Genomic DNA, 25,013 nt, shown 5'->3' with positions numbered 1-25,013 from the left:
GCTGCGGACCTGGGCTAGGACTGGGTCTGGGCATTCCCAGAAGTCGGCAGAAATTCCTACTGGGCGGGAGGGTTGGGGGAGTTATGGCGGAGTGGTGGTTGGCGGCCCAAGGGGGTGGGAGAGGGTCCGGCCCACGCTGCCCCTGGCCTGGGACTGGTCCCGCCTGCACAGGGTAGCAGGAAGCTCTCCACACACTCACCCTACCTGGGCTAGGACTGCTATGATTCTATTTCTTTTCCTTATAATTACACTACAGCTTTGTTCCCAAATAACATTTTTGGCATACCCTTCACTAAATGACACTGGATTCTGTCAAATTCCTTTTTTGGGTTCCCATGATGTAATCATATGACCATAATGGCTTTAATGTGAGGCTTATGTTGATTTTTAGACACTAGGCTAATTCATTTCAAACCAACTGATTTCAAATGTTATATTCCTGGAATAACCTCAAATTTTGTAATATTAAAAAAATGTTTTGTAGTACAACTTTTTAAAATCAGTTATATACCAATAATCATAAATGCTACCTCAATTCTAAAAAAATATGGTTGGGGGCTGGTGAGATGGCTCAGTGGTCTAAAGCACCTACTTAGAACAAGCTTTGCAAAGCACAGGGACCGCAGTTCAATCCCCCAGCACCACATGCCAGCCAGCCCCGTCCTCTGGTGGGCTGAGCTGGCCATACACAGACACACACACACACACACACACACACACACAAATAAATAAATAAAATTGAAAAAAAATATGGTTGAATATTTTGATTTTTGTAAACACTACAAATTAAAAAAATTTAAACTTAAATTATAGATATTTTTGTTGTATGTATAGTAACATAATCAAAAATATTTTATGCATATATTTTTCAATTAGTTTGAAACAAAATTCCTTAAGGGAAATCGAATGAAGCTATAGAATTAAAAAAGAGTAAAATTTCCAACTGCCAAAGTAAAATTGTTTTTTAAAGTTTTTATTCATTTTAATGGGAAAAAAGAAAATAGCAATGAAACAGTTTCAGAACAGTTTAGCATGACAGTTACAATAATTAATACACCGCATATTGTTGCTTTCATAGTAGTTATTCAGAAGATAAGATGTACAATGATATAGTCTAAACAATATTATTACAAACCTTTCTTCTCATTGAACTAACCACAAGTAGCTGTATATTTATCCTGTCTTGTATATACATATATATTTATATATTTTAGTACAAAATGGTCTTTTTACTTTTTATTTTTATTTTTGTGTGTGTGTATTTTAGGGAAGAGTCTACTGGGTGTTCAGGGTCTCACTATTAGATTGGACTCGTAGTGATCTGCCTGTTTACAGCCTCCCAAAAGTTGGTATTACAGGCATGTGCCATCACGCCCAGTCTTAATTGCTATCTCACCATGCCCCAGGGGAAGGGCCGACATGGCAGGCCCTGGGATCGAATCCCCAGCCCCTGCACCTGCTTGTAGGTGCTTTAGTTTGCTGAGCTATTTGGCCTGCCCTTGGTCCTTTATTTATATCCCTCTGTTTTGTTTTGTTTTATCAGAGATGGGTGTTCTATTGCAGTTAGAGAAGCTGTATTTGGAGAGGTCTTTAAAGAACCTTTACATTCTTGAATCCAGTCTTAAGATTGTAGGCACTTGAATACAGCCAAATAACCCAGTATAGTCCAATAGACCATAATAGTAGTGGGTTATCAGCAGAACTGGCAATTGTTCTAAGTTGTTGACTTGAGCCTTTTAAGGCATTTGATATTCAGACAGATTGATGTTAAGCTCAACTGCCTCTGATACAGGGTGATAGTAACATTAAGCTTCTCTTCTGGATGTTTAACAACTAAAGTTTGCAGACCAAAAATTAGAAAAATAGAGGGGCTACAAGGATAGCCAATATTTTGGTCCTAGCACATCAAGGGCAGTGAGGTCTCAGGACAGAAGAGAACCTGTGCTGTGACATCCTATAAATCAGTGGTATCTAAAATTTTCTGATCAAGGAGATTATGAGGCCACAGAGGAAAGTGATTGATGATGTGTAGTGTGCCTAAGGAGAGTCACCTAGAGAGAAAAATTTCTCTCAGGCTTTCATAGAGAGCAAACTGGTCAAGCAATGGCTGTGACTCATCCAGATGGCTGACACTGATGAAAGATATATAAGGTGTTGAAGTAAAATTTATATGTGTTCATATGTAGATGATTCTTTTATATGAATATGGAAAAGTATATAAGAAAAATGTATATGTATATCTTGTTTATTTTCAATGGTTGATGGTAATACATTGCTTTAATATGTAAATTCATTAAATTTAGTACAAAATAAGACATAGTAAGTTTTTTTATGGCAACATACTATATTCTCAAAATCATACTCTTTTCATTTGTTTAATGATACAGTAAAAATTTTAGATGTCAACTTCATAGTTTGCAGTTACCTTGTTTGTTTTTGGTCTTTTTTTGATTTTACTGTATTTTTTTGGTTGAATTGTTTTTTAGGGGAGGTTTATTTTTTGTTTTTGGTGCCAAGGCCTGAACCCAGGGCTTCCAGCTTGCTAGGCAAGCATTCTACCGCTGAGCCAAATCCCCAGCCCCTCAACTTCATAGTTTGAAAGCCACTAACTTGTAGTGCTCTTTATTTTTTACTATTTATACAACTGTCACTATTTTTTAAAAGTTCTTATTCCTTTAATAAGAATGTAGGTGATAGAAGGATTTTTTGTTCTCTTTTTTCTTTTTGTTTTGCTTTGTTTTTTTCTTTTTTTTGAGATAGGATTTCTCTATGCAGCGCAGGCTGGTCTTGAGCTTGCTCCTGTAGTCCAGGCTTGTCGCCAACTCATGGAGATCCTCCTGCCTCAGTCTCCTAAGTACTGAGATGACAGGCATGTGCCACCATCACTGGTTAGGTTTTCTAATCTTTTAATAAAGATTATAGGAACTCAATTTAAAATTTATTGGATTTTTTTTAATCAAAGGAAATAATTTATTCCTCTTCAATTACTTTTACTTATCCTTCAAGTTATTTTTAACTAAAGCAACCACGAAATGTAAATAAATAATTCACATTTTATCCCCAAAATGAAGATGAGGAAAATACAGTGATACAGGAAAAAACAAGTACTATATATACAGTAAAACATTATCATATTTTAATAATGTAATTTTTATATAAAATGCAGCAAGGCTAATCATCAGAAATATGCTTATTGACATAAAACAATAATATATGTATACCTTTAATTGAACCACTGTTTTCAGGATAATTCTTTTTAATATATACCAAATTAGATGGCAGTGAAAACACTAATAGAATGCTCAGAGTAGTTGGCAATAAATGTTTTTTCTTAAAAGTTACTAAGATAGAATTATAATTTAAAAAAATATGTATGTAAATTTGTATTTTACAATTTATGTAGCACTACTGCCTAGGACATTATAAGCACAGATATTGCCTAATTCTGTTTCATTTCATTCATATGCAACAATTAAGTAATAATATATAGTTTATGCTTATACATTGGTTTATATATTTATAGCATTTTTGCAGTTTCTGAAAATTATCAACAAAACTTCGTTTCTTCTTTTGATTGTAATTCTGGTAATTTACAGATGAAATAGCATCATATTTTGTATTTAACATTCATCAGAGAAAAATACATACAAATAGATCCCTTAAAAGTAGTATAATTTAGGCAAAAGCAAATTTAAAAAATATAAATCTCTTAAAGCCTTTCATAGAAATAAATTTAGATTTAGAAATTAGAGAGTATACTTATTCCTGATTCTTACCATTCCCTTATTTTGAGATTTCGTTTTGAATTGAAATATTACCTTGAATTTATAAAAATCCTTTTATTCCTTTACTTATTTATTTTTAAAATTTTTATTCATTTTGATGAGAGAAAAAGATAAGATAGCAATGAAACAGTTTCACAACAGGTTAGTAGCACATTTATAATAATTAATACATTGCATATTGTTGTCTTCATAGTAATTCAGAGGACAAAATGCAGACTTGATATCCTGTCTAAACAATATTAATACAAACTTTTGTTCTCAGTGAACTAAGAGAAAATAGCTGTATATCCAAACTAACTCTCTTGTGTGTGTGTATATATATATATATACATATGTTTTTTTTCTTTCCCCCTTTTTTTCACAACAAAACTGTCTTTTATTTACACTTTTGTGAAGTTAGTAATTCATGACAATAGGTTGCTTAGCAACTGATAGCGAACCTTAACCAGATAGGATGTTCATCTCAGGAGTGAGGTAACTTGTCTGCTTTAGGCACTGGGTCAAGTCCCACCTACATATATTCAATTGATTTCCCAGCTTCATGGCTCCCAACATATCCCTCTTTTCTGTTTTGCTTTTTCAGAGATGGGTGTTCCACTGCAGTTAGAGAAGCTGTATTTGGAGAAGTCTTTAAATAACCTTTTCATACTTGAAACCAGTCTAAAGATTGTAGGGACTTGTATTCAGCAAAATAACCCAATATAGTCTAATAGTCCATAATAGTAATGAGTTATCTGCAATTGTCATAAGTTGTTGACTTGAGCCTTTTACAACTCAGCATATTAATATGGCATTACTTTTTATATCTTGTGGTTATACTTTTCTGCTGGATGGTTAAGACCAAGTTAAAGCAAGACCTATATAAGTAAAAATACAACTTTTCTGACAGGGTCAGTCAAAACCCCTCAGGATTTACCCTGAAACTACGTAGAGCACCTGTAGATCTTTTGTCAGTGTCCGCTATCTGGATGAGTCACGGCCATTGCTTGGCCAGTTTGCTCTCTGTGAAAGCTGGAGAGAAATTTCTCTCTCTTGGTGACTCTCCCTAGGCACACTATACATTGTTGATCACTGTCCTCTGTGGCCTCATAATCTCCTTGATCAGAAAATTTTTGGACACCACTGAATTATAGGATGTCACAGCACAGGTTCTCTTCTGTCCTGAGACTTCAATGCCCTTGATGTGCTTGACCAAAATATTGGCTATACTTGTAGCCCCTCTATTTCTCTAATTTTTGGTCTGCAAACTTTACTTGTTTAACATCCAGAAGAGAAGCTTAATGATATTATTATCCTGTAACAGAGGCAGTTGAGCTTAACATCATCATCTGTCTGCATATCAAATGCCTTAGACATAACATGAAACTGCTATAAAAATTCCTCTTATTTAAAAGACAATTTTGAATTATTTAATATGTGATAATCTTTTTCCTAACAGTATTTCTGGGAATATTAATTCTAGGTAATGTTTGCCTTTATATCAGGCACTGTGCTTAACCCTCTATGAGTAATCTTCACAGTAGTTCTCTGAGGTAGATAACAGTGTGCCAATTTTCATGAATCTGGTTCATGAAAGGCACAAGACCTAGATGGGATATAATTACCCTTGTTTTCCTGCACTCACCATTACAATGTAAGATCCTTGCAGTGTGTGCGTATGTGTGTTTGTGTGTGTGTGTTTGTGTGTGTGTATAACACTTTCCTGGTATCTCAGAACACAGTGGTGATTATGTAGAGGAAAGCAGGGGGTAAGGTTATAAAAGACACTTTCCTAGGTGCGAAGACAGTTAGCAAGCCAGGTGTAATGGCACACACCTGTAATCTCAGCACTTGGAAGGCAGAGGCAGGAGGAGCTCTATGAGTTCAATACCAACGTGGGCTACTAAGTGAGCTCAAGGCCAGCCTGAGCTGTAAGCAGGTCCTGTCTTGAAAAAATAAAAATAATAAAAAGAAAAGGCAGTGGGCAATAGCTAGATACAGCAAGTGGGTGGCCAGACCAAGAATTCTACTTGTACTTTGAACTAGCTAAAAGTCTCAATTCTTTTAGAGTTGAAAATAATACTTTCTTAAAAAAGATACTGGGAAAATTAAGTGTTCAAATTCATATCTAAGTTTCCCAAGATTAAATCTAAATCAAGCTATTTTTATTTCCATATAGTGTTAAAAAGTAGAGGTTTTTGTTTTGTTAAATGAGATCTTTGGTCCCTATATAAAGCCTTATGACCTTCTTGTTTATCCTCAATATTTTCAACACATTTAGCTTATTAGGGTTGGTGGCTACTGCACCTTCAGACTGAAAAGTTTTTAATTATATCTGTACTGAACCTGTACAGATATATTTCTTGTCATTATTCCTTAAACAGTACAATGTAACAACTATTTACATAGTGTATTTACATAGTGTATTTATATTGTCTTATAAGTAATCTAGAAATAATACAAAGTGTACAGGAGGATTATGTAGTTATATGTAAATATTACTCCACTTTTTCCAAAGGACTTCAACATTTTAGCATTTTAGTATCTGCAGGGATAGTACGTTATTTTGCGACTAGTTTCTGATAGATACAAAGGGTGATTCTGCCAGGAAAACATTGTGGAAGGAAAATGATGGAAGGTAATTAAATTACACAGAGCAAAAAAACTTTAGGCTCTCAATATCTGGCATTTGTGAGAAAGTTAAAAGAACTAACTGAAACTTAAAAGTGGCCTTTGGGACTCTTTTTTTTTTAAAAAAAAACTTTACTAATTAATTTTTTTAGTAAATGAGACAAGAATTGTGATTTGATATAAATGGCGTTCTTCCCCTAAAAAGGGGCAGATTCCTTTATCATCATAACACTGGACTTCCCAAAGGCCATTAGCATGCTAAAAAAGTGAACTGGAGCCACCCAGGAACACTTTCTTGTTCCTCCCCTGCTCAAAGTCTCTATATTTTTGTCTAAAGTTCAGTCTAGCATAGAGCTCTTAGACTATTTATGCTCACTTCGGATCTTGAAATAAATGTTTTTCTTCATAAATATATTTTATGGTATTCAGTAAATCATTCTGCATGAGGGTGCAGAAAACTAAAATGTTAAACAAAGTACAAATTCTAATAAACAAGATAGGTGAATAAGAGAAATAGAAAAGTTGATTTTAACATGAATCTTACTGCCACTAGCTATGGGTCAGTGAATTACAGTTTAACCATATTTAAATATATAAATATTAGTTGTATCTTCACGATTCCTGTCGCTCATGTAATGAAGCAATAATATATTAAAAGCTCTTGAATTTCAGGGGAACAGTGTAATTTAAAATAGCAAATTAGAACATCATTGTCATTTAGAGTACCAAAACAAGCTAGCTAGTCATTTTATTTACTTAGTTACAAAGTCTACTAAAAATAGATTGAGCCTCTAAAAAAATACTTTCCTTGGTAACATTTGTTAGTATTTCTAATCAGAGTCAATAAAATTCTTTAACAATAAAATAATACTTTGAAATGTGTGTATAACCTCAAAAAATCATTAAAATATATTTCTCTCCTGTTTTCTTCATATAAAAAAGCAAATCATCTTTATACAGTCCCTGTGGGTCTAAGGAATTCCATTTCTACGGGAGCTTTCGGCCGTTGGGCTGAACTACTCTTCTTTCGGAATTCTGCAGCAATTTCCTCAAAAGACTTTCCCTTAGTTTCTGGAACTTTAAAAAATGTAAACAGAGTAAAGGCCAGGACCACCCCAGCAAAGAGGAAAAACACATAAGGTCCACAGAAGTCCTAGAAAAAGAGCAAACAGAGAGTTACAATTAGCAGCTGTTTGATTTGTCTTCTGTTCAGTAAATTTACACAGTGTTCGGCCACTTACCGCAATGTACTGGAAACACAAAGCTATAATGAAATTGCAAGCCCAGTTGCTGAAGGCAGCTAGCGCTAGAGCTGTAGGGCGTGGTCCTTGGCTGAAGAACTCAGCTACCATGAACCAGGGGATAGGGCCTGGCCCAATTTCAAAGAAACTGACAAAGAGAAAGATGGCTGTCATGCTCACATAACTCATCCAAGCAAACTTGTCCTGAAGAGAAAGCAAAACAGGAACACAAATGAGGCTGGGATCTCTGACCACTGTTCTCATAGTTAAAAAGCTTCTCATGGATTTCAGAGGTGGACATAGGTGGTCTCCTAATATGTTTATCTTCACAGATTTCAGTGATGGACATAGCTGTCATCCTAATATGTTTTATGTTCAGTCAAGTGCCAGTTATTCTATTCTTGGGACACATTATTCTAGTCTGAATCATGCTTATATCCTTTCAATTCCATTATAGACAATTGTCTGTATTAAGATTTCATTTGATCTTTAGTTTTTCTCTTCTTGTGAAAGATGAGGCAAACATTGAGTATCCTTTGCATTTACATAAACCAGGGTGGCTAGATAAGGTGTCTGACTCGCTTTGAAGTGTTGGATGAGGATTCTTGGCTGGGAAAAAATCTAAGTACCTACCCAGGGTCTCAAAGACAGTCAGGTGACAGAATCAGTATTAGAACCTAGTTGGGACTGACCTCAGAGCCTGTGCTTACTGCCTTTCAGAATACTAAGCATAAGTGACATGCAGATATTTAGTCTCTAATTCCATGAAACTAGTTCTCATTTTCTTTACCTTTGACCTTTGTATTATATATTCTTCCTTTAGCTTTATTTCATAAGTCAGTCTCATGTTTTTGACCTCAAAGACCTTTAACTTGGAACACAGAGGTGTTGTCATGTAGTGATCAAAAGGTTCAGTCTAGGGACCAAGCTCACCAGTAACACAAGTCCTAGGGACATGAAGATGGCACAGAAAAACATCCCACTCATTCCAATTAGAAACAGAGAGCGCCGTCCTGCCTTCTCCACAAGCAATACCTGGGAAATTTAAAAAACAAAAAGCAGTATGTCAGTTGTGAGCTATAAATTATTGTATTCATATTTAAATCATTTTATGTCTAACAAGGTCATTTTAATTTATATGGTGGGAAAGATGTAGGGTTGTTATTCCATTTTATGGATATAGACAGAGGTGAAGAGTGACTTTTGCCCCAGGTGGCAGAGGTAGTATCAGTTAATAAGTACTAATGGGATTGCATTGATTTGAGCTATTTTAGAGCTAGAACCACAGTGTTACCACCACCATCAAATTATCCCTGTGGTATAGTAGTCAGAAGCTGTATATCTACATTAAAAATGACATTAATTTTCCTCTGATGCTTATCATTACAACAGTTTAGGCATCTGAAACAGGGCAAATGCTTCAGTGCCAGTGTTCTTATTTGATGGTTTCACTATTTGATAAAGCCAAATTATGATCACTCACCTGGCAATGTACAGAATTTGATAATTGTACCAAATAGGTCTGCGTTTTTCTGCTGTACTTGAATATGTGTGACACTTATATTAAACTGTACATTTGAAAATGGCCTAAAACAGAGTTGGAATATTTTCTTGCTCTAATCGAGAAAATATACCATTGATTCATTTGAATCTGTGAACCTTTACATTAATGGTTAAAATTTATGGTTAACCACAATCAGTGTTTATGTGATAGACTCTTGCCAATCTAAGTCATTAAATACTTCCAAGGCTGTCTCATAACATACTGACACACACACACACTTGTCATAATTTCTTACCTTATCAATCTATTATCAAATTAATAGCAACCCAATATACTTAGTAGGGTGAACTTTGACTCTGAAGAGATTATAAAAACATTTTACTTACAGTGAAAGCTTTTTCTTAATCTCATTTATATCAGAGTTCCAAATCACTTCAGAAAGGTTGGCAGGCAAAGAGCTTACATTTAATTGTTAAGAATAAAGGGTCAAAACCAAGCCTTTCTCAAATTCATAAAAGTTCTCTTACATCTTACTAATTATGGCATTCAGTGGACTTGATGATTCCATGACAAACTTCCAGAAGAATAAAAATGTTTCCTCGGGTATAATGACTCTTACTATTATATTTCTTTTGTTTCTGAAAAATTTCTTAATTGGATAATAAACTCTAAATGTAGGTGCTTTGAAAAGGGAGTTGGACTCTGACCTGGAGGCTGGATGTGCACTCAGGAATGCATGTGACAAAGGGTGAACATGATCAGGAGCTGCAGGGTTTGACCTGACCACAACCTTCATCTTTGCCCCAAACCACATGCACGTGGCTGGATTTTGGTGGCCCCTGCTTCTCTTCAGGAATCATCCTGCTATATTTCTACCAGCTCATTAATGTGGAACATAATGCAGTGGGAATTTAGGAAAGTGTATCTCTTTCCCCAGAGATTTCACTCAGAAAAAAAAAGATTATGTTGCTTTTTAAGTTGGTGAAACATTACTATATTATTAGTGCAGATTCCTATTTGCATATATTTACTTGAGAGGTTGCATAGTTTGAAATATTGGTTAACTGGTGGCAGAGAAACTGGGTGGCTATTGTAGTCCCTTTTTTGCACTTTTAAACACTTTCAGAAAGTTTAAAAATGTTGTCTGTAGCCCTGAGTGTTAATGACATGATTAGAACTGATTTTTTTTTTTTTTTTCCTGTGGAGCCAGGGCTTGAACTCAGGTCCTTGCGCTTGCCAGGGAAGCACTTATTCAACTGAGCTATCTCCCCGGCCCCTAGAACTGATTATTTTTAATATGTCATTCATCTCAAAAACAGAAGAAAGGATGAGCTCTAAAATGGCATGTTTAAAATAATTATTGATACTTATAAATAAGACAACTGTTTGCCCTCCAGTGAGGTTAGGTGTGAAGTGCAAAGATGAAATTCTGCAGAAGTTTCTACTTTAGACTTTCTCAGATTTTGGGTTACTCATTCTTGAAAACTTGTTGCTTTATATAGTAAATCCTATTATAAACATTTTGATAGTCAATCTTTATGTTATAAAAATGTGTTGAAATAAAATTTGTAAAAATATTTCAAGAGACAAAAACCCCTTGGATTGCAGAGTCCCTTGGATTGTATCCTGGTAAAGCTCTTCATTGATTTATAGTGGCCTTTTGGCTTACCGGGCATTACCTCTAAAGTCATGTGTACAGAGACATTGGTTTTCTGTTGTTTGTTCTTTCTCTTTCCAAGGTCCAGCACTGTTTAATGTAGCCTGGACAAATCTGTGTTTTGGTCTAGATATCCAGGCTGTAATTTATTGACCCCACTAAGGAAATAATTAAAAGTCCATATGAAGACAAAGAATTACAAGGAGCTAAAATAAAGTATAGTCTTAGGTCCAAAATGGAAAAAGGAATAAGCATTTTGAGCATTTTGTGTTCAAAGATAAAATTAGCCCAGTTACTTCAGAATTAATATATTAGTTCATTAGTCTTTGACATTAGTTTTTATTTTTAGGTCATATTAATTACTACTACTGCTGTCAATATCTTAGATTATTACTTCTAGAAAGTTTTTGGCTTAAGTAGAGTATATAGCCTCGTTTGTTTGTAAGAAAAACAATACATTTCTAGTATAGTGCTTCTACCCTGTCCTGTCCTACCACAATACTCTTTTTTACCTTTTTTGTTAGTGAATATTAATTGTGCAAAGTAGTAGATTGTATTTTGGCACACTTATACATGCATATAACATACTTTGATCAATTCCCCTCTCCATTAGTTTTCCCCTTTCCTCACCCTGCCCCTGCTCCTTCCTCTTTTCTAATCATCTCTCTTCTACCTTCAGGTCATCCTCCCTTCTCTTTTCCCCACTCAGCTCCTCATGTAAGCAGAAACATATGATATTTGACTTTCTGCTTCTGGCTTATTTCACTTAATGTGATGATTTCTGATTCTATCCTTTTTCCTGCATAATTCCAACATGATTTCATTCTTCTTTATGGCTGGATAATATATTTGTGTGTGTGTGTGTGTGTGTGTGTGTGTGTGTTTGTGTGTCTGTGTATTTTTCTTCATTCATGTGTTGATGTGCACCTAAGGTGTTTCCTTAGCTTATATATTGTGAATTACACTGCAAAAAACATGTGCATGTGCTGGCTCCACATACCAGCAGTTGGTGTGCATATGTTGTAAATCTCTATATGATGCCGACTTTGTTTTTAGTATACTGAGGAGTACTATAGCTGAATTAGATGGTATCTCTATGCTGAGTTTTTGAGGAACCTCCATACTGATTCCATAATGGCTGTACTAATTTACAGTCCCACCAGCAGTGTGGAAAGTCTCCCCATAACCTCACCTCACCAGTATTGATTCCTTAATTTATATTCTATTTTTTTATTTTTTATTTTTTGATTTATATTCTTGATGATGGACAATCTGACTGCCATGAGGGGGAATAGCAGTGTATTTTTGATTTGCATTTCTGTGACTAAAGAGGTTGAACACTTTTTGGAAATATTTACTGGCAATTTGCATTTCTTCTTTTTAGAAATATCTTGCTCAATACATTTGTTGTGGGTGAATGGGCTATTTAAGTTTTTGGTGTTAAATTTTTTTGAGTTATTTATATGTTCAACATGATAGTCCTCTCTGTAGGAAGAGAAGTTGACAAAAATTTTCTCTCACTCTGTCGACAATCCCTTCATTCTGTTGATTGTTTGCTTTTGATTTCACATGTACTCAATACATTTGAGTATACATTCTTACGCATCACTAGAACCAATGCCTTTGCGAAATACCTGCAAATTTTGCCCAATAATCTAACATTATAGGAATTTACTGAGTTCGTTGAATTCTGCCTAAAGTCTTATATGCTTATTACAGAAGATATTTTTATTATTTTTATAACTTTTTCTCCAAAACATCAGGATAAAAATGTATTTCATCCATGGAAGAAGATGAATCTTGGTAACCTACTCAATATTGATAGAAATGGCAAGCTGTCAGATAATTCTAAGGAGTTTAAATACAGAGCAAAGGGAAGGAACCCAGGGATTTACACAAAGAGAAAGTCCCCTGTGCCTCCCAGTGAATTATTAATTCCTCAGTGAGTGGCTCAGTGGGGAGGGTTCCTTTGCTCACTTATGACTTATCTTCATGCAGCTGACTTATTCACAGAGAGAACTTCTTCCTTGAGCTACTTAGTTTTACACATCCAAATTACAAGGGGGGAAAAGTCATTGATCACTATTGGGTCACAAGTTTTCCCCGTTCCTGGGATCATGGAACAAAAAGTGTTTATTTGGGGTATTGACTTACTGATACAGCAGTGAAAATCATGTTGATGGCACCAACTCCAATGGTTGCATAAACAGGCTGGCTGATGCCAGCTGTCTGAAAAATACTGGTTGAGTAGTAAAAAATCTGTGAAGTAAAAACAAGTTTGTCATCACCAAGTAGTCTTGTATTGGTATTTTTAAAGCAAAATTGTGTATTTTTATGTTTCTATAATAGTTTCTAGAATTTAAATATTTTATAGTAGCCTCTTGGAGAATCTAGACTTCCTTTAGTGTTTAAAACTTCTGTCTATTTAAAATTTCTCCTTATATTTAGCTGGAAACTCTGTTACTCCATTTTAAAATTCCTTTTTATTTTTAAACTTTTGCTAAAGGATAGCATATATAAAACAACACATTGTAAATGTACAGCTGGATTAATTTTAAGAAACTGGTCAGACCTGTGTAACGAGCACTCAGAGCAAGAAATAAATCATTTACTGCTCTACAGAAACTCCCTATGTGTTCCCTTTATTCATTATCCCCAGGAAATAACTCTTTCAGAATCTTTTACCATAGATAAATTTTGCATAGTCTTACACTTGACAAAAAGAGAAACACATAATATGTACTATTTTGTGGTTTGCTTATGTTCAATATTACTATATAAGAATCTTTACTGTCGTATACAGCTGTAAAATGTTCATTTCCATTATTGTATATTATTTTGTTGTAAATATCATAATTTAGTTACCCATGCTACTTCTTGTGACTATTCAGTTTGCTTATTAGGGGTGATTATGAATAGTGCTGCCAACAATTCTCTTGGTGAAATATGTGTGATTTTTTTGCCTTGTGATAGAATTGCTGGGCCATAGTGTATGTGAATGCTCTGCTTTGCTAAATACTGCCAAACACTTTCCCGAAGAAGTTATGATGATTTTGTACCCTCACCAGTGTGTGTGAGTTCTGGCTGCTATTGAATGTGATTCAAGAGTGATTTTATTTATTTAACCAAACAAAGTAGTAAGTTATTTCTTAGTAAGTTTTTTTTTCTTCTATTGGATAACTTCTAGTAAAACCATTTAATCTTCATGATGCAATGGTTTCAATTCATAAATTGAAAACTGCTAGCTTAATACCATGCATAATTCTCAATCATGTCTTCTCTACCACACTCACTCAATTCAATATATGTGTATATATATAATATTTTTGCTGTCTCAACAAATATAATGAAAGTTTTTTATGGCAAGTTGTTCTTTTGCATCTATATATCTCATATATAACATTTCATTTAAATAAAGGGAATTGTGGACTCTTAAAATCCTAAATTTCATACTTAACTCTTGAAGCCTCATGCAGTTTAGGTTTTGTTTTGAAGGGGTGTACTTATTTTCTTTTTCCCTCCTTGCATTTATTATGACTTTTGTCTTTTTTATCTTAACAAAGAAGTAAATTGCTACTGATTGTTGACTTTTATATAAATCGTGAGTTAATTTTAGAAAGCCATGGAAGTGAGGTGAGAAAAATTTATTATCACTTAACGTATATTTGTAATAGTAAAATCTGGTATTAATATTTGAAGGTGTCTCTATGTTGTTTAAACTTATACTCTCCTCTCTGTTAATTTACTCTGCTTTCCTAAATTAGAAGGTGTCCTAAAACTTACTGCATTGATCCCAGAAAACTGCTGAGCCATGTGCAGCATCAGTGCCACGATCATGGGCTGCCGGTAGCTGGAATCAGTGAAAAGCTGAGTCACGGAGACCTTCTGTTCACTTGATGCTTCATCTTTTTCCTTTTTCATCTCATTCATGTCTTTGGTGACATCATCACTTCCTCTGAGTCTTTTCAAGCCTGTCCCCCAAAATGATCAAGTGGAGACAATCCAGGTCAAATAGAAATAGATTTATTATGTTTATGAAAGAACTGGAATTCTGCATGTCTCTTAATATTATCTTAGAGTATGGCCATTCAAAATCTTTTTGTTGTTTTTGTTAAATTAAGTAATGCTCTTTAATTTAAAAAATGTAGAACATCTGGCGTCATATCATGATAGAGAAAGCTATGATCCCTGTTATCATAGATGCATAATACTAGAAGTCCTTTTGGAAGCCTCTGGTTAAGTCTAGTACCCTACATGTGGGTTTCTGGTTTTGGCTTCGCTGTGAAATAGTATGCACTCATCCTATCAATGGTTTATGGGTGTGAGATGGTAAGCCCTGTCACAGCTATTTTGCACACTCTTCTCACATGTCATCTTGGACTTCATTTGGAAAGTACATAAATTAATAAGCAACAATTTATACACACTATTTTGCATTAGCTGATAATTTCAAAAAAGAAGATGAAAGAAAATCCCCCTACAGACTTACTTTTCTTTGCTTTGACTTCCTCTTCCAACTTGATATAAAGATATCTGGGGCTTTCTGGACAGAAGAGTAGTAACAGAGACTGCAGAAGGGCTGGCACAGCAGATAGGCCGAACAGAATGTGCCATAGGTCATGATTGCCCAGGATAAAGTCAAGGCCAATAATCTGGGAGGGTAAGAAAGAAGCATATAAGCTGTGTAACACTTTAGGTCTGCCACCTACAATAATTTATTGAAAAACATACATTGGCTATTTAATTGTAATCCCAAGTAGGCATGGTCCTGAACTCCTGCAATTCCAGCACTCTGGGAGGCTGAGGTAGGAGTTTGAGACCAGCCTTGGCAATTTAGTAACTTGGTAAGACCTTGTCTCAAAAAGTGTGTGTGTGTGTGCGTGCATGGGTGGGGGCTAGAGTTGTAGTTCAGTGTGAAAACCTTAGGTTTAACTCTTAGTACCATTAAAGTAAAAGTAATTTCCATCAACCTCAGTCCATAAAAATGTAAGATGGAAACTATTTCTAGTGTATTTCACCTTAATCAAATTAAGGACAATTATTTTTGACAGATATTTCATCTGGGCTTGTTTTTACTTTAATTGGACACCTAGATTAGGAATCAGTTTTAAATATAGTTATAGAAAATATTTTTAATATGAAGCAACATCTCCAGGCATCTGATGGAATAATAAAGAATTAAAATCATGCATAACTTTAGGGTTTTGCTTTAAAATTCTTTTTTTTTTTAGGTTAAATAAGATGGGATTTCATAGAACAATTACTGGATCACAACCAGCTGTCTGATCCCAGTTGCTGTGGTCTATGTACTTCCTTCTGAATCATACCTGTGGGCTTCCATACATTTCCTCTGAGACCACAAGAAAGAAAAAAAAGGATAGAGTCAGCTGAACAAAAGCTTCTATGGTAGTGGTCTCCCTAATGGATTTCCAGGTTCGATGCTCAAAACAAAGGAAACTCAGGCAGTTTCTTGAAATCTAAATGAAATAATTCAATTCTGGTGTAGCATTGGAAATTTCACCCACAGTACCAATCCTGCCTACAACTTCTAGTAGAAAAGTAAGGAATGGTAACTAACTTTTGAACCCCAGAGCCTATGTCTCTTGCTACCTCCACTACCACACTATTGGAATTTTCTTTCCTTTGTGTGTCTACAGTACAAGCACTCAGTCAGAGAGGGAGAGAGTAGAAGTAAAAGATGGGTACAGTAGGGGATACATCTTTTACCTGACTAATAAGAATGCCTGTGACAATGGCCAGCTGGTGAAGGGTGCCAAGCGCACCCCTGAGTGAGGTTGGAGCAATTTCTCCAATATACATTGGGACCAACCCTGAAATTAGTCCTGCATAAAACATGAATATAAGTGTTAAAGTACATCCAGAAATATTTTAATAATAATAATTCAGTCTAAATGCAATCCATTATTGTGAAAATCCCATCCTGAGTCCCTTGAAAGAAAGATCCCTTGTCCCCAGCCATAAACAGTTTAAGCAAAAAAAAAAAAAAAAATTATTGATGCAACTCTAAATATTAATGAAAAGAAATGCTTACTCATATATTTGGCATTTTTCATGATGTTTTAGTTTAAGAAATGTATGCCAATATTTAGTTTATAACATGATAGTTCATATTATCTTGAAAAAAAGAGACTGACAAGAAATTACAACTTAAATAAAGGCTAACCTCTTGATAGAGGTAAGAAGTGGCTTGTCCAAGATTACAGTACAACAGAGTATTATTATGAGAACTAAGAGCCTTAACCAAATCTCCACAATGTTGATGTGTTTCAAGAACACCGTTGGGTGGTCATGGGGATATAAGAAGGTGGACAAGATTAAGGAACTTGAGGACTCTTTCCCCAGATACTCAAATCAGAGCAACCTTGTTTCTCTACTTAGTTAGAATGTTAGGGGCTTCAGAAAAGATTTTATTTGAAGAAAGATCTTTGAGGCTTAAACAAATATGAAAAATTGGAAAGTAATACACCATTCTGCCTTTTATAGCTTTCTTAACTACATATACAATGAGTCATTTTGGAAATGGTGGTGTATCCAGTTTTTAAAGTGATTTTTCAGATTTTGTGTTATATTATGGTTACCTATCAAATGTAAGTGGTTGATTTTTATGTAAATGATGCTTTTGGCAAATATTTCTCCTTCCTTCCTCTGTTGTGTGTGTGTGTGTATTATATATTATATATAAAATATATATAATATAAATATTTATATATTTTATATGGCTTCTGTACATCTGCAGAATTTTATATGTGTCTGCCATGTGGATTGTTGAGCTTAAATAATAGAAGCCCATTTCTTTGGTCCTTTTGAGGTTGTATTACTTCTTACAATACCTAATACTATACTTCACAATCACAATGATATAAATAAATTCACATGTCTAAAGTCATGTAAGTGTAAAGTAAAATTATATTTCCTATAGTTTTAGCAAATTTAATACTAAGAATTAGGCCACACATAATTTTAAAAGACATGCAATACTTTAGTGTGCTTATAGGTTACTTTACAGTGTGTTTATGGAATTTGTTCTCAGTTTTCTAAGAAATGGAATTTATGCTGTATTTTTTTTAAAAAAGAAAAATGATGACTTAGATCATTTAAACAGTATTATCTGCTTTTTTTTTGTCTTGTATTATCTGCTTTTAAAGAAAAAGAAACTGAGGCCCAGACTTAATTAATATTGCCTGAGGACAGCAGAGATAGTGCTAGAACTTATTTACTCTGAATATACATTTTTTAAACTTGTGGGCTGACTCTTAGTAGAGCCATTATGACCTTAAGTTACTTGTATTAACATTGACAACAATGAAAAGAGACATTTAATTAATGTCTCTTTAATTAAGCTATTAACATGCATATCTTAGATTTTTGCTTATATGGTAATTGAAGACGAGTGGAATTATAGTCCTTTGTGCAATTTATGTTAGAAATACTTTATACACACAAATTTTGTACCTTATCATTCCTTCTCTATTCTAGTGAATGTTAGTGCTTGGAAGGGTAGCTACAATATGTGAAAATGGCTTAAAACAGCTCAGAACGAAGGATTCACTGGCACAAGAAGTTAAATATTTGTCCATTTGTCTTACACAGTGCATGTTTTGTCTTTGTTTGGAGCTCTGCTAATTAGTTGCCTTGAAATTGTGAAAAGCTAGCTGTCTTCCAAAGTAGTGATTCCCACTATTCACACATAAAGTTCACAGGGGTGCATCCTCAGTTCTGAACTCTTCCACTAGCTGCTTCTGCCTGATTCCCTCTGCATTAGGACACCACCACTTTAATGCATCCTGCAACCAAGTTTATAATCTAATAGGGCTAGAAAGTATGGTCTAAAAGAGATTGGTTCAGGGGTGCAGTCTTGCTGCATATGAGGGAGAAGGACACACACAGGTAGGCAAAGTTGGGGGTCTGAACGTTGTTGTCTTTCAATATGCATTACATCACAGGTGTAATACCAACTACTAGCATTTATCGGCAGTTTACTGTGTGTCTGATTCTATCTTGAACACTTTACATGTCTTCTTATAATCATCAGGTAGAAATTATTATCTTCATTTCATATGTAACAAGCCTGAGAGCCAGAGTTAAACAATTTGCCTGAAATATGACAACTAGAAACTATTACAGTGGAGAGGAACATAGATTGGATCACAGTTCCTACTTGCTATTCTCAAATCCTGACCCAGAACTTCACAGACTCTATTAGCTTTCTCTCTGTGATCCCATCCTAGGCTCAAAAATAACCATGTATGTTACCACAGAGTACTTTTCAAAGGTATCTCCTGTGTGTGTGTGTGTGTGTGTGTGTGTGTGTGTGAGAGAGAGAGAGAGAGAGAGAGAGAGAGAGAGAGAGGCTTACCACAGTAGAGTCCTGATATGCTTCTTCCTGCAATTATGAGAATGTGAGAGGGTCCCAATTTGGAACACCCCATCAAGAGAGCTCCGGCTAATGAGAGACTGTTTGCTGCCAACAAGGCTTTGATTCTGAAATAAAAAAAAAAAAAGACTTTGGAATCAAAACTTGATAAAAACATTTGCTTTTGGAGTATATTGAGATTTTTTTTCCTGAATATAATTAGTTAAATTTTGCTGTAAAAGCTAGTTTAGGATTTTGAACTAAAATTGTCATTTTCTCTCCATATACTAAATTATTAACAGAAAGTAATATTTATGATGAGAAAATCTGGGTTTCACACCCCTGGTCTCTACACTGTGATAGATGACCAGTTTGATATAAGGTACCACTTTTAACAACTTTTCAAATAGTAACTAAGTTTTCAAGTTTTCCACAAATTCTCACTGGTTTAAGGAATAATTATCAGATGATATATTAATTCAGTTCTTGGTTATAACATCTATTTTGCTTTTTTCTTTAATGTTTTTTTGGAATAATAACAGCTGTTATAGGAGGGAATAGGAGGGAAGCTTTTAAAGTCAAATTTTTTGGTATGCATTTTGAGAAGTAAATTAAAGCATACTTTTAAAAAAAAGTTTATCATAATTATAGTTACCTTATTTTAGCAAGGTATATAAGCCATATTTCCAGAATCTATAATATCAACAAATGCAAAACACATTATAAAACAATAGCAACAAACCATCATTTTCAAAACTGATCATATTAAAATTACTTGAAAACCTTCAAGGTTAAGTAAATAATAAGGCCAGTAAAAGAATCTGAGTGGACAGATGTGAAAATGTGCCACAAGGAAATTGCTATTCCAGTGTTTCAAAATCTAACAGGTTGGCATTTTCTAAGCAAGTATCTTTAACACCAAACTATTTGTAAAACTAAATAATTTTATACTGCAATGATTTCTTAGTAGCCACGTGATAGACTGAGTGACATCTCCTGAGTTCAGTTCTAGAGTCTGAATCTTATATTGCAAAAGGGATTTTACAGATATGATTAAGTTAAGGACTTTGTGATGGAAAGAATGTTTGGGTTATCCAAGTGCAACCGATGATGTATTAATGATGTCTTTCCAAGAGGACAGCATCAAAGGAGAAGGCAACATGATGCTACATGGAGACTGGAGTGATGTTCTTCAAAGAGAGGAAGGGGAAACAAACTACTCCTAGGAAGCCAGAACAAACTGGAAAAGAGAAAGGAAATGGTTTTTCCCCCAGAACTACCTAAAGAAACCAACCCTGCTGAGATATTTATTTATTTGACTAATTCTGTCTCAGCCTCCCCAGTGCTGGGATTAGAGGCGTGCACCACCATGCCCAGTTCCATGACTGACAGGGAACACCATAATGGGGATGGAATTCAGGTTCTTGTGCTTGGTAGGAAGGCACTTAGGCCTCTGAGCTGTCTCTCCAGGCCCCTGCTAAGGTCTTGACTTTAGCTAAATGAAACTGGTTTTGGACTTAAAAGTAAGGAAATTGATTTGTGTCGTGTTAAGTCACCAAGTTGGTGGTAATCGATCGGTCACAGCAGCCATAGGAAACAAATGTAAGGAAATTATTAATTATTTAAATATAGAATAATGGCTAAGAGCTAGCTAGTCCCCTGGGGTGTAGTCTTCAGAGACAGTTGATGGGTGTTTCTCTGCAGACCACCCTGAAATGCCTTTTCTCTTTGCAAAGACAGCATGCATTACTAATTTACATTAAGAAGTTATTATCAGCTGGTGAAGTCTGATAGGAGGGGAAAAGACAAATCCTGGAAGGATTTTTGGTGTCTAATTAATTATCTCTCTTTCTCATTTCCAGACAGTAGTTATTGGAACACTATATGACTTAAAGTATTCAAACTTTTGCTCAGATGTGAGAAATGGCTGAAAATTAGTCTAAAAAAATATATGAAATGGTTGGACCACCAAACAAGAAACTTAATTCTAAGTATATTTCTTTAAATTGTCATTTATCCCTCTTAGCATAGGCTTCATAATTATTGTCACTATCATCAGAACAGGGCTACATATGCTGCTCTCTTACAGTGTAGCAGGCATGGTACAAAAATCCTTCTATTTTGTCTTATTTTTCACAATAATGTGGTGAAGTAGGTATTATATTTTTGACAGTGTAGGTGTCTTAGAGAGCCCAAGTAACATGTTCATTTTTAGACAGCTATTAAGTGACCAACAGATGTTAGGCTGCATAATGTCTCCTGGGGCCTGGGGAGCCAAAGCCTATTAGTACTCCATTTTAATAAGTCCTCTTTCTTCCTCTGTTTTTGTAGTACTGGGGATTGAACTCTAGGCTTTTCACATGTTAGACAAGCACTTCACTGCTAAACTGTACCCTGAGCCCTATCAGTTAAATTGCTGTATCAGCCTTCTTTGACTCATGGTAGTATGTTGTGCAAACTGATTTTCTTCCTTGTAATTTTGTAAGTAAATTTAAGTGGATATCCTTGAAGAAATCTGAATTTGCAAATCCAAATCTAAAAAATCATGGTCATAGACTTCTGTTGACATACATAATTGTAAAGACAGATTTTTTAAGGAATTATAGAAGGAATACATTTTTATTTAGTTAGTTTTAACTAGTGGAGATACGATCCTAGCAATTAAGATAATCAAGTCATTTTTCAACGACTTTCTCTAGAAAAATAGTTTTATGGGAGACTGAACTTTTTGGTCTTGCTTTTTATTTATTTTATGACTTTTTCAAGGAAGATCACTTTCAGTTGAGAACTGAAAGAAACTGTGTTTACTTAACAGACCATTTATGAAAAGGTTACCCGACATTGTTTTGGATAAGACCATTGCTGATGCTATACCTTGAGACTGCAGAGTACATGCATCCTGGCTTCATTGCTGGGACACTTAGTGTTTCAGGTAGTCACTGGACCAGTCAGAATCTCATCTCTAGATGAGGGACAAGGGTTTGTTCCTTATCTAAAAAAGTGATTTGCTCAGACTTTAAAATGTAATCTTGCTGATTTATTTTAGAAATAACCTAGAATACTCTCCATTTGTACAAATTTGGTGCAACTTGAAATGACTATTACATCTTTTAAATGATGAAGATTGGTTCATTTTATTACTTACGTGTTTATTTAAATTTAAACACCATTGAGTTGGCAAAAATGTAAAAACCCATCCTTTCTCTTTTATCAATAAGGAAACTCCTTTTCAAGTAGGAATAAAACTTAGATTGCCATGATACTTTTTGTTACAGGAATTCATTATAGTCTTATTGTATAAAGTTCCAGTACAAGGAAGAAATTATCAGAATCAAAATAACTATACAGTTAAAAAGTATAATTTAGAAATACAAAATTGGTAACAAAAATAAAACAAAGCAACAAGACTAAGATGTTAAAAAGAAAAAAATAATAAAAAGAAAAAAGCTTAAGCACTAACTTCTCCTTTCAAAAGGGCAGTGGAAACCCGAAGTATAATTATCCAAATTATCTTGCTTATATACGTAAATATATCTTTTAACTAATTTTGCATGTTTATACCTAGTAACCTAAACAACTAATTTAGAGATAACATCATTCAATACAGCAACCGTTGTTGAATTCCTATTACTTTGTTTAGTGAAATTTTGTATTGTTTCTAATGCTTTTTAAAAAAATTTTTTTTTACTATTTTGCATTCTTTAAAAAAATCTGGGGCCAGGGAGATGGCTCAGTAGAATAAGCGCTTCCCTGGCAAGCACAAGGGCCTGAGTTCAATCCCTGGTTCTGCCAAAAAAAATAAAAAATAAAAAAATAAAAAAATAAAAAAATCTTGCCATTAAAAATGTATAATTTACAGTAGGAGTTGGGAAAACTAAATTAATTTTAGTCCAGATTTATTGTCAGTTACTTTTTTGTTACTTATATCTTTAAATGATTTTGTAATTTTCTGTAGTTGGAATATATTATTGTTATCATGGAGATAAAGATTAATACCTGAAAGCTTGGCTCAGAAATAGGAAATAAAATAAAAGAAGTCATCATTTCATTTTCTGACTTCTTCCCTATATAGGTCAGGAAATTCTCCAGCTTAAGTATGTAATATAACTGGGTACATAGGAGAGGAGCACTGATATATTGTTTTTAATTTAGAACTTTTAAAAGAAGAGCTAGAGTTTAGAAAAGTTTCATCTTGTTTTACCTTGGGCTGGGACTTTGAGATAGCAGTAGTATTAGTAGATAGAAATACCATTTCAAGAACCTGGGGCTACTGGGACTTGGCTATCCTGACTTGCCCTTCAGATTTGACTAGTGGAAATGCCAAATTCTCATTTAAAAATTAAAAAATGGATGTCTGAGAAATGGTGTGATTTGAAAAGCAAATGGTAGATTTCCAGGTTAAAAATTCCAATCTAGCTTCTTCTGCTGAGCCCCAGAGGTAACTATTTGTGCTGTGGTTTCTTAATATGTTTTTTGATTTACAAATCCAGAGAATCACAGTGATTGTCTAGAAACACACCAAATTCACTTTTCTGTAGATGCTTCCACAATTAACCAGATTATCACAACAGCATTTTCCATTGGTTTAGTCTAGTGTTGACCTGCCAGATGAAAAACAACTCAAGCTGTTACACAAAAGAAAATAATTACTTTCTAAACAAATTCTAATACCACCAAATACTAAAGTCTCTGTGATTGTGGTTATTTATGAAATATACTTACCTTCCAAGCTTGTCTCCAAGCCACCCACCAAAGAACGATGCAATCATCCCACCCACTGCAAAAGTGGACACAGACAAGGACCAGAGCATGGTGACTAGGCCAGTAGATGTTGTAGTTTCTTCCTCAGGCCAAGGGTCTGGTGTTGGGTTCCCTGGGTGTGGGAGTGTGGGCAGTGCATCTGTAGTGTTGATAACATAGTTGTTGGTAGTCTTTCGATCATCCAGTGGAATACCCAAAACATTTCTATAATGAGATATTATTATCTGCAGAAATAAAATAAAGGAAGATAAATTCAGTATTTCAAACATTTTGTACATTTTTATTTTCTTTTAAAATGTTTGTTACATATATAAAGAGAGCCGCCTCAACTTTATGAGTTATAGCCATACACTGTGGAAAGATTTGTAGTTCACCATACCCTTTAAAAAGGAGGTCATAAATCCAATATAAAGAGGAATAAGGCAAGAAAAATTAAGTGAGGTAGACATGGACTTATGTTGATAATGAAAATGGCCAAATAACCTATGAATTCACCAATTCAAAGTAGGAATGTAATTGGAAATAGGTCGCTTGTGGAGGAGTAACATTTGCCCCATTTGCTTCCTAAAGGAAGAAACTATAGAAGCAAGGCTAGTATTGGATGACCTTCAATTTTTAAATAGAATCCAGAAATCTGAGTTTTTGCTTAAATGTTTTCAGATTTTAATTGCTGGCATATATTTAAACTTAAAATATTCTTTGGGTTAAAAAAGGTATGTTTATATCAGTATTACTTTTGCACAACAGGATTTAAATAGATTTAAGTATTCTAATAGCATAAGAAGAGACTGGAAAAGATAAGATGAGGATCAATAATAAAGTTAATACTAGACCCAGTCCTAGCCCAGGTCCGGTGAGTGTGCGGAGAGCTTCCTGCTACCCTGCGCCGGCGGGACCAGTCCCAGCCCAGGTGCAGAGTGGGCTGGACCCTCTCCCAGCCCCTTGGGCCGCACCCCACCACTCCGCAGTGCCTCCCCCACCCCGCCCGCCGAGTAGGAATTTCTGCCGACTTCCGGGAGCCCCCAGACCCAGTCCTAGCCCAGGTCTGGTGAGTGTGCGGAGAGCTTCCTGCTACCCTGTG

At 34.8% G+C, this 25,013-nt stretch overlaps 1 protein-coding gene across 1 annotated transcript in view; it reads right to left on the bottom strand.

The window, feature by feature from the left end:
- Positions 1-6,522: 6,522 nt before the first annotated feature.
- The window catches only part of Slc2a2 (solute carrier family 2 member 2), a 30,792-nt gene continuing 12,301 nt past the window's right edge, over positions 6,523-25,013 (bottom strand). Inside the window, exons 3-11 of the mRNA XM_004633455.2 lie at positions 23,894-24,156; positions 19,175-19,299; positions 16,525-16,640; positions 15,287-15,449; positions 14,581-14,768; positions 12,952-13,056; positions 8,570-8,671; positions 7,637-7,840; positions 6,523-7,548 (exon numbers count right to left, since the gene is read on the bottom strand). Coding sequence (XP_004633512.1) covers positions 7,348-7,548; positions 7,637-7,840; positions 8,570-8,671; positions 12,952-13,056; positions 14,581-14,768; positions 15,287-15,449; positions 16,525-16,640; positions 19,175-19,299; positions 23,894-24,156 — 1,467 coding nt within the window. The 3' untranslated portion in view covers positions 6,523-7,347. The remainder of the gene's footprint in view (positions 7,549-7,636; positions 7,841-8,569; positions 8,672-12,951; positions 13,057-14,580; positions 14,769-15,286; positions 15,450-16,524; positions 16,641-19,174; positions 19,300-23,893; positions 24,157-25,013) is intronic.

The sequence above is a fragment of the Octodon degus genome, unplaced genomic scaffold (assembly GCF_000260255.1).
Source record: "Octodon degus isolate 3935 unplaced genomic scaffold, OctDeg1.0 scaffold00055, whole genome shotgun sequence".
In the NCBI taxonomy this organism is placed as follows: Eukaryota; Metazoa; Chordata; class Mammalia; order Rodentia; family Octodontidae; genus Octodon; species Octodon degus.
Note: the sequence above shows the minus strand (reverse complement) of the source record. Positions and strands in the feature narration are given on the sequence as shown.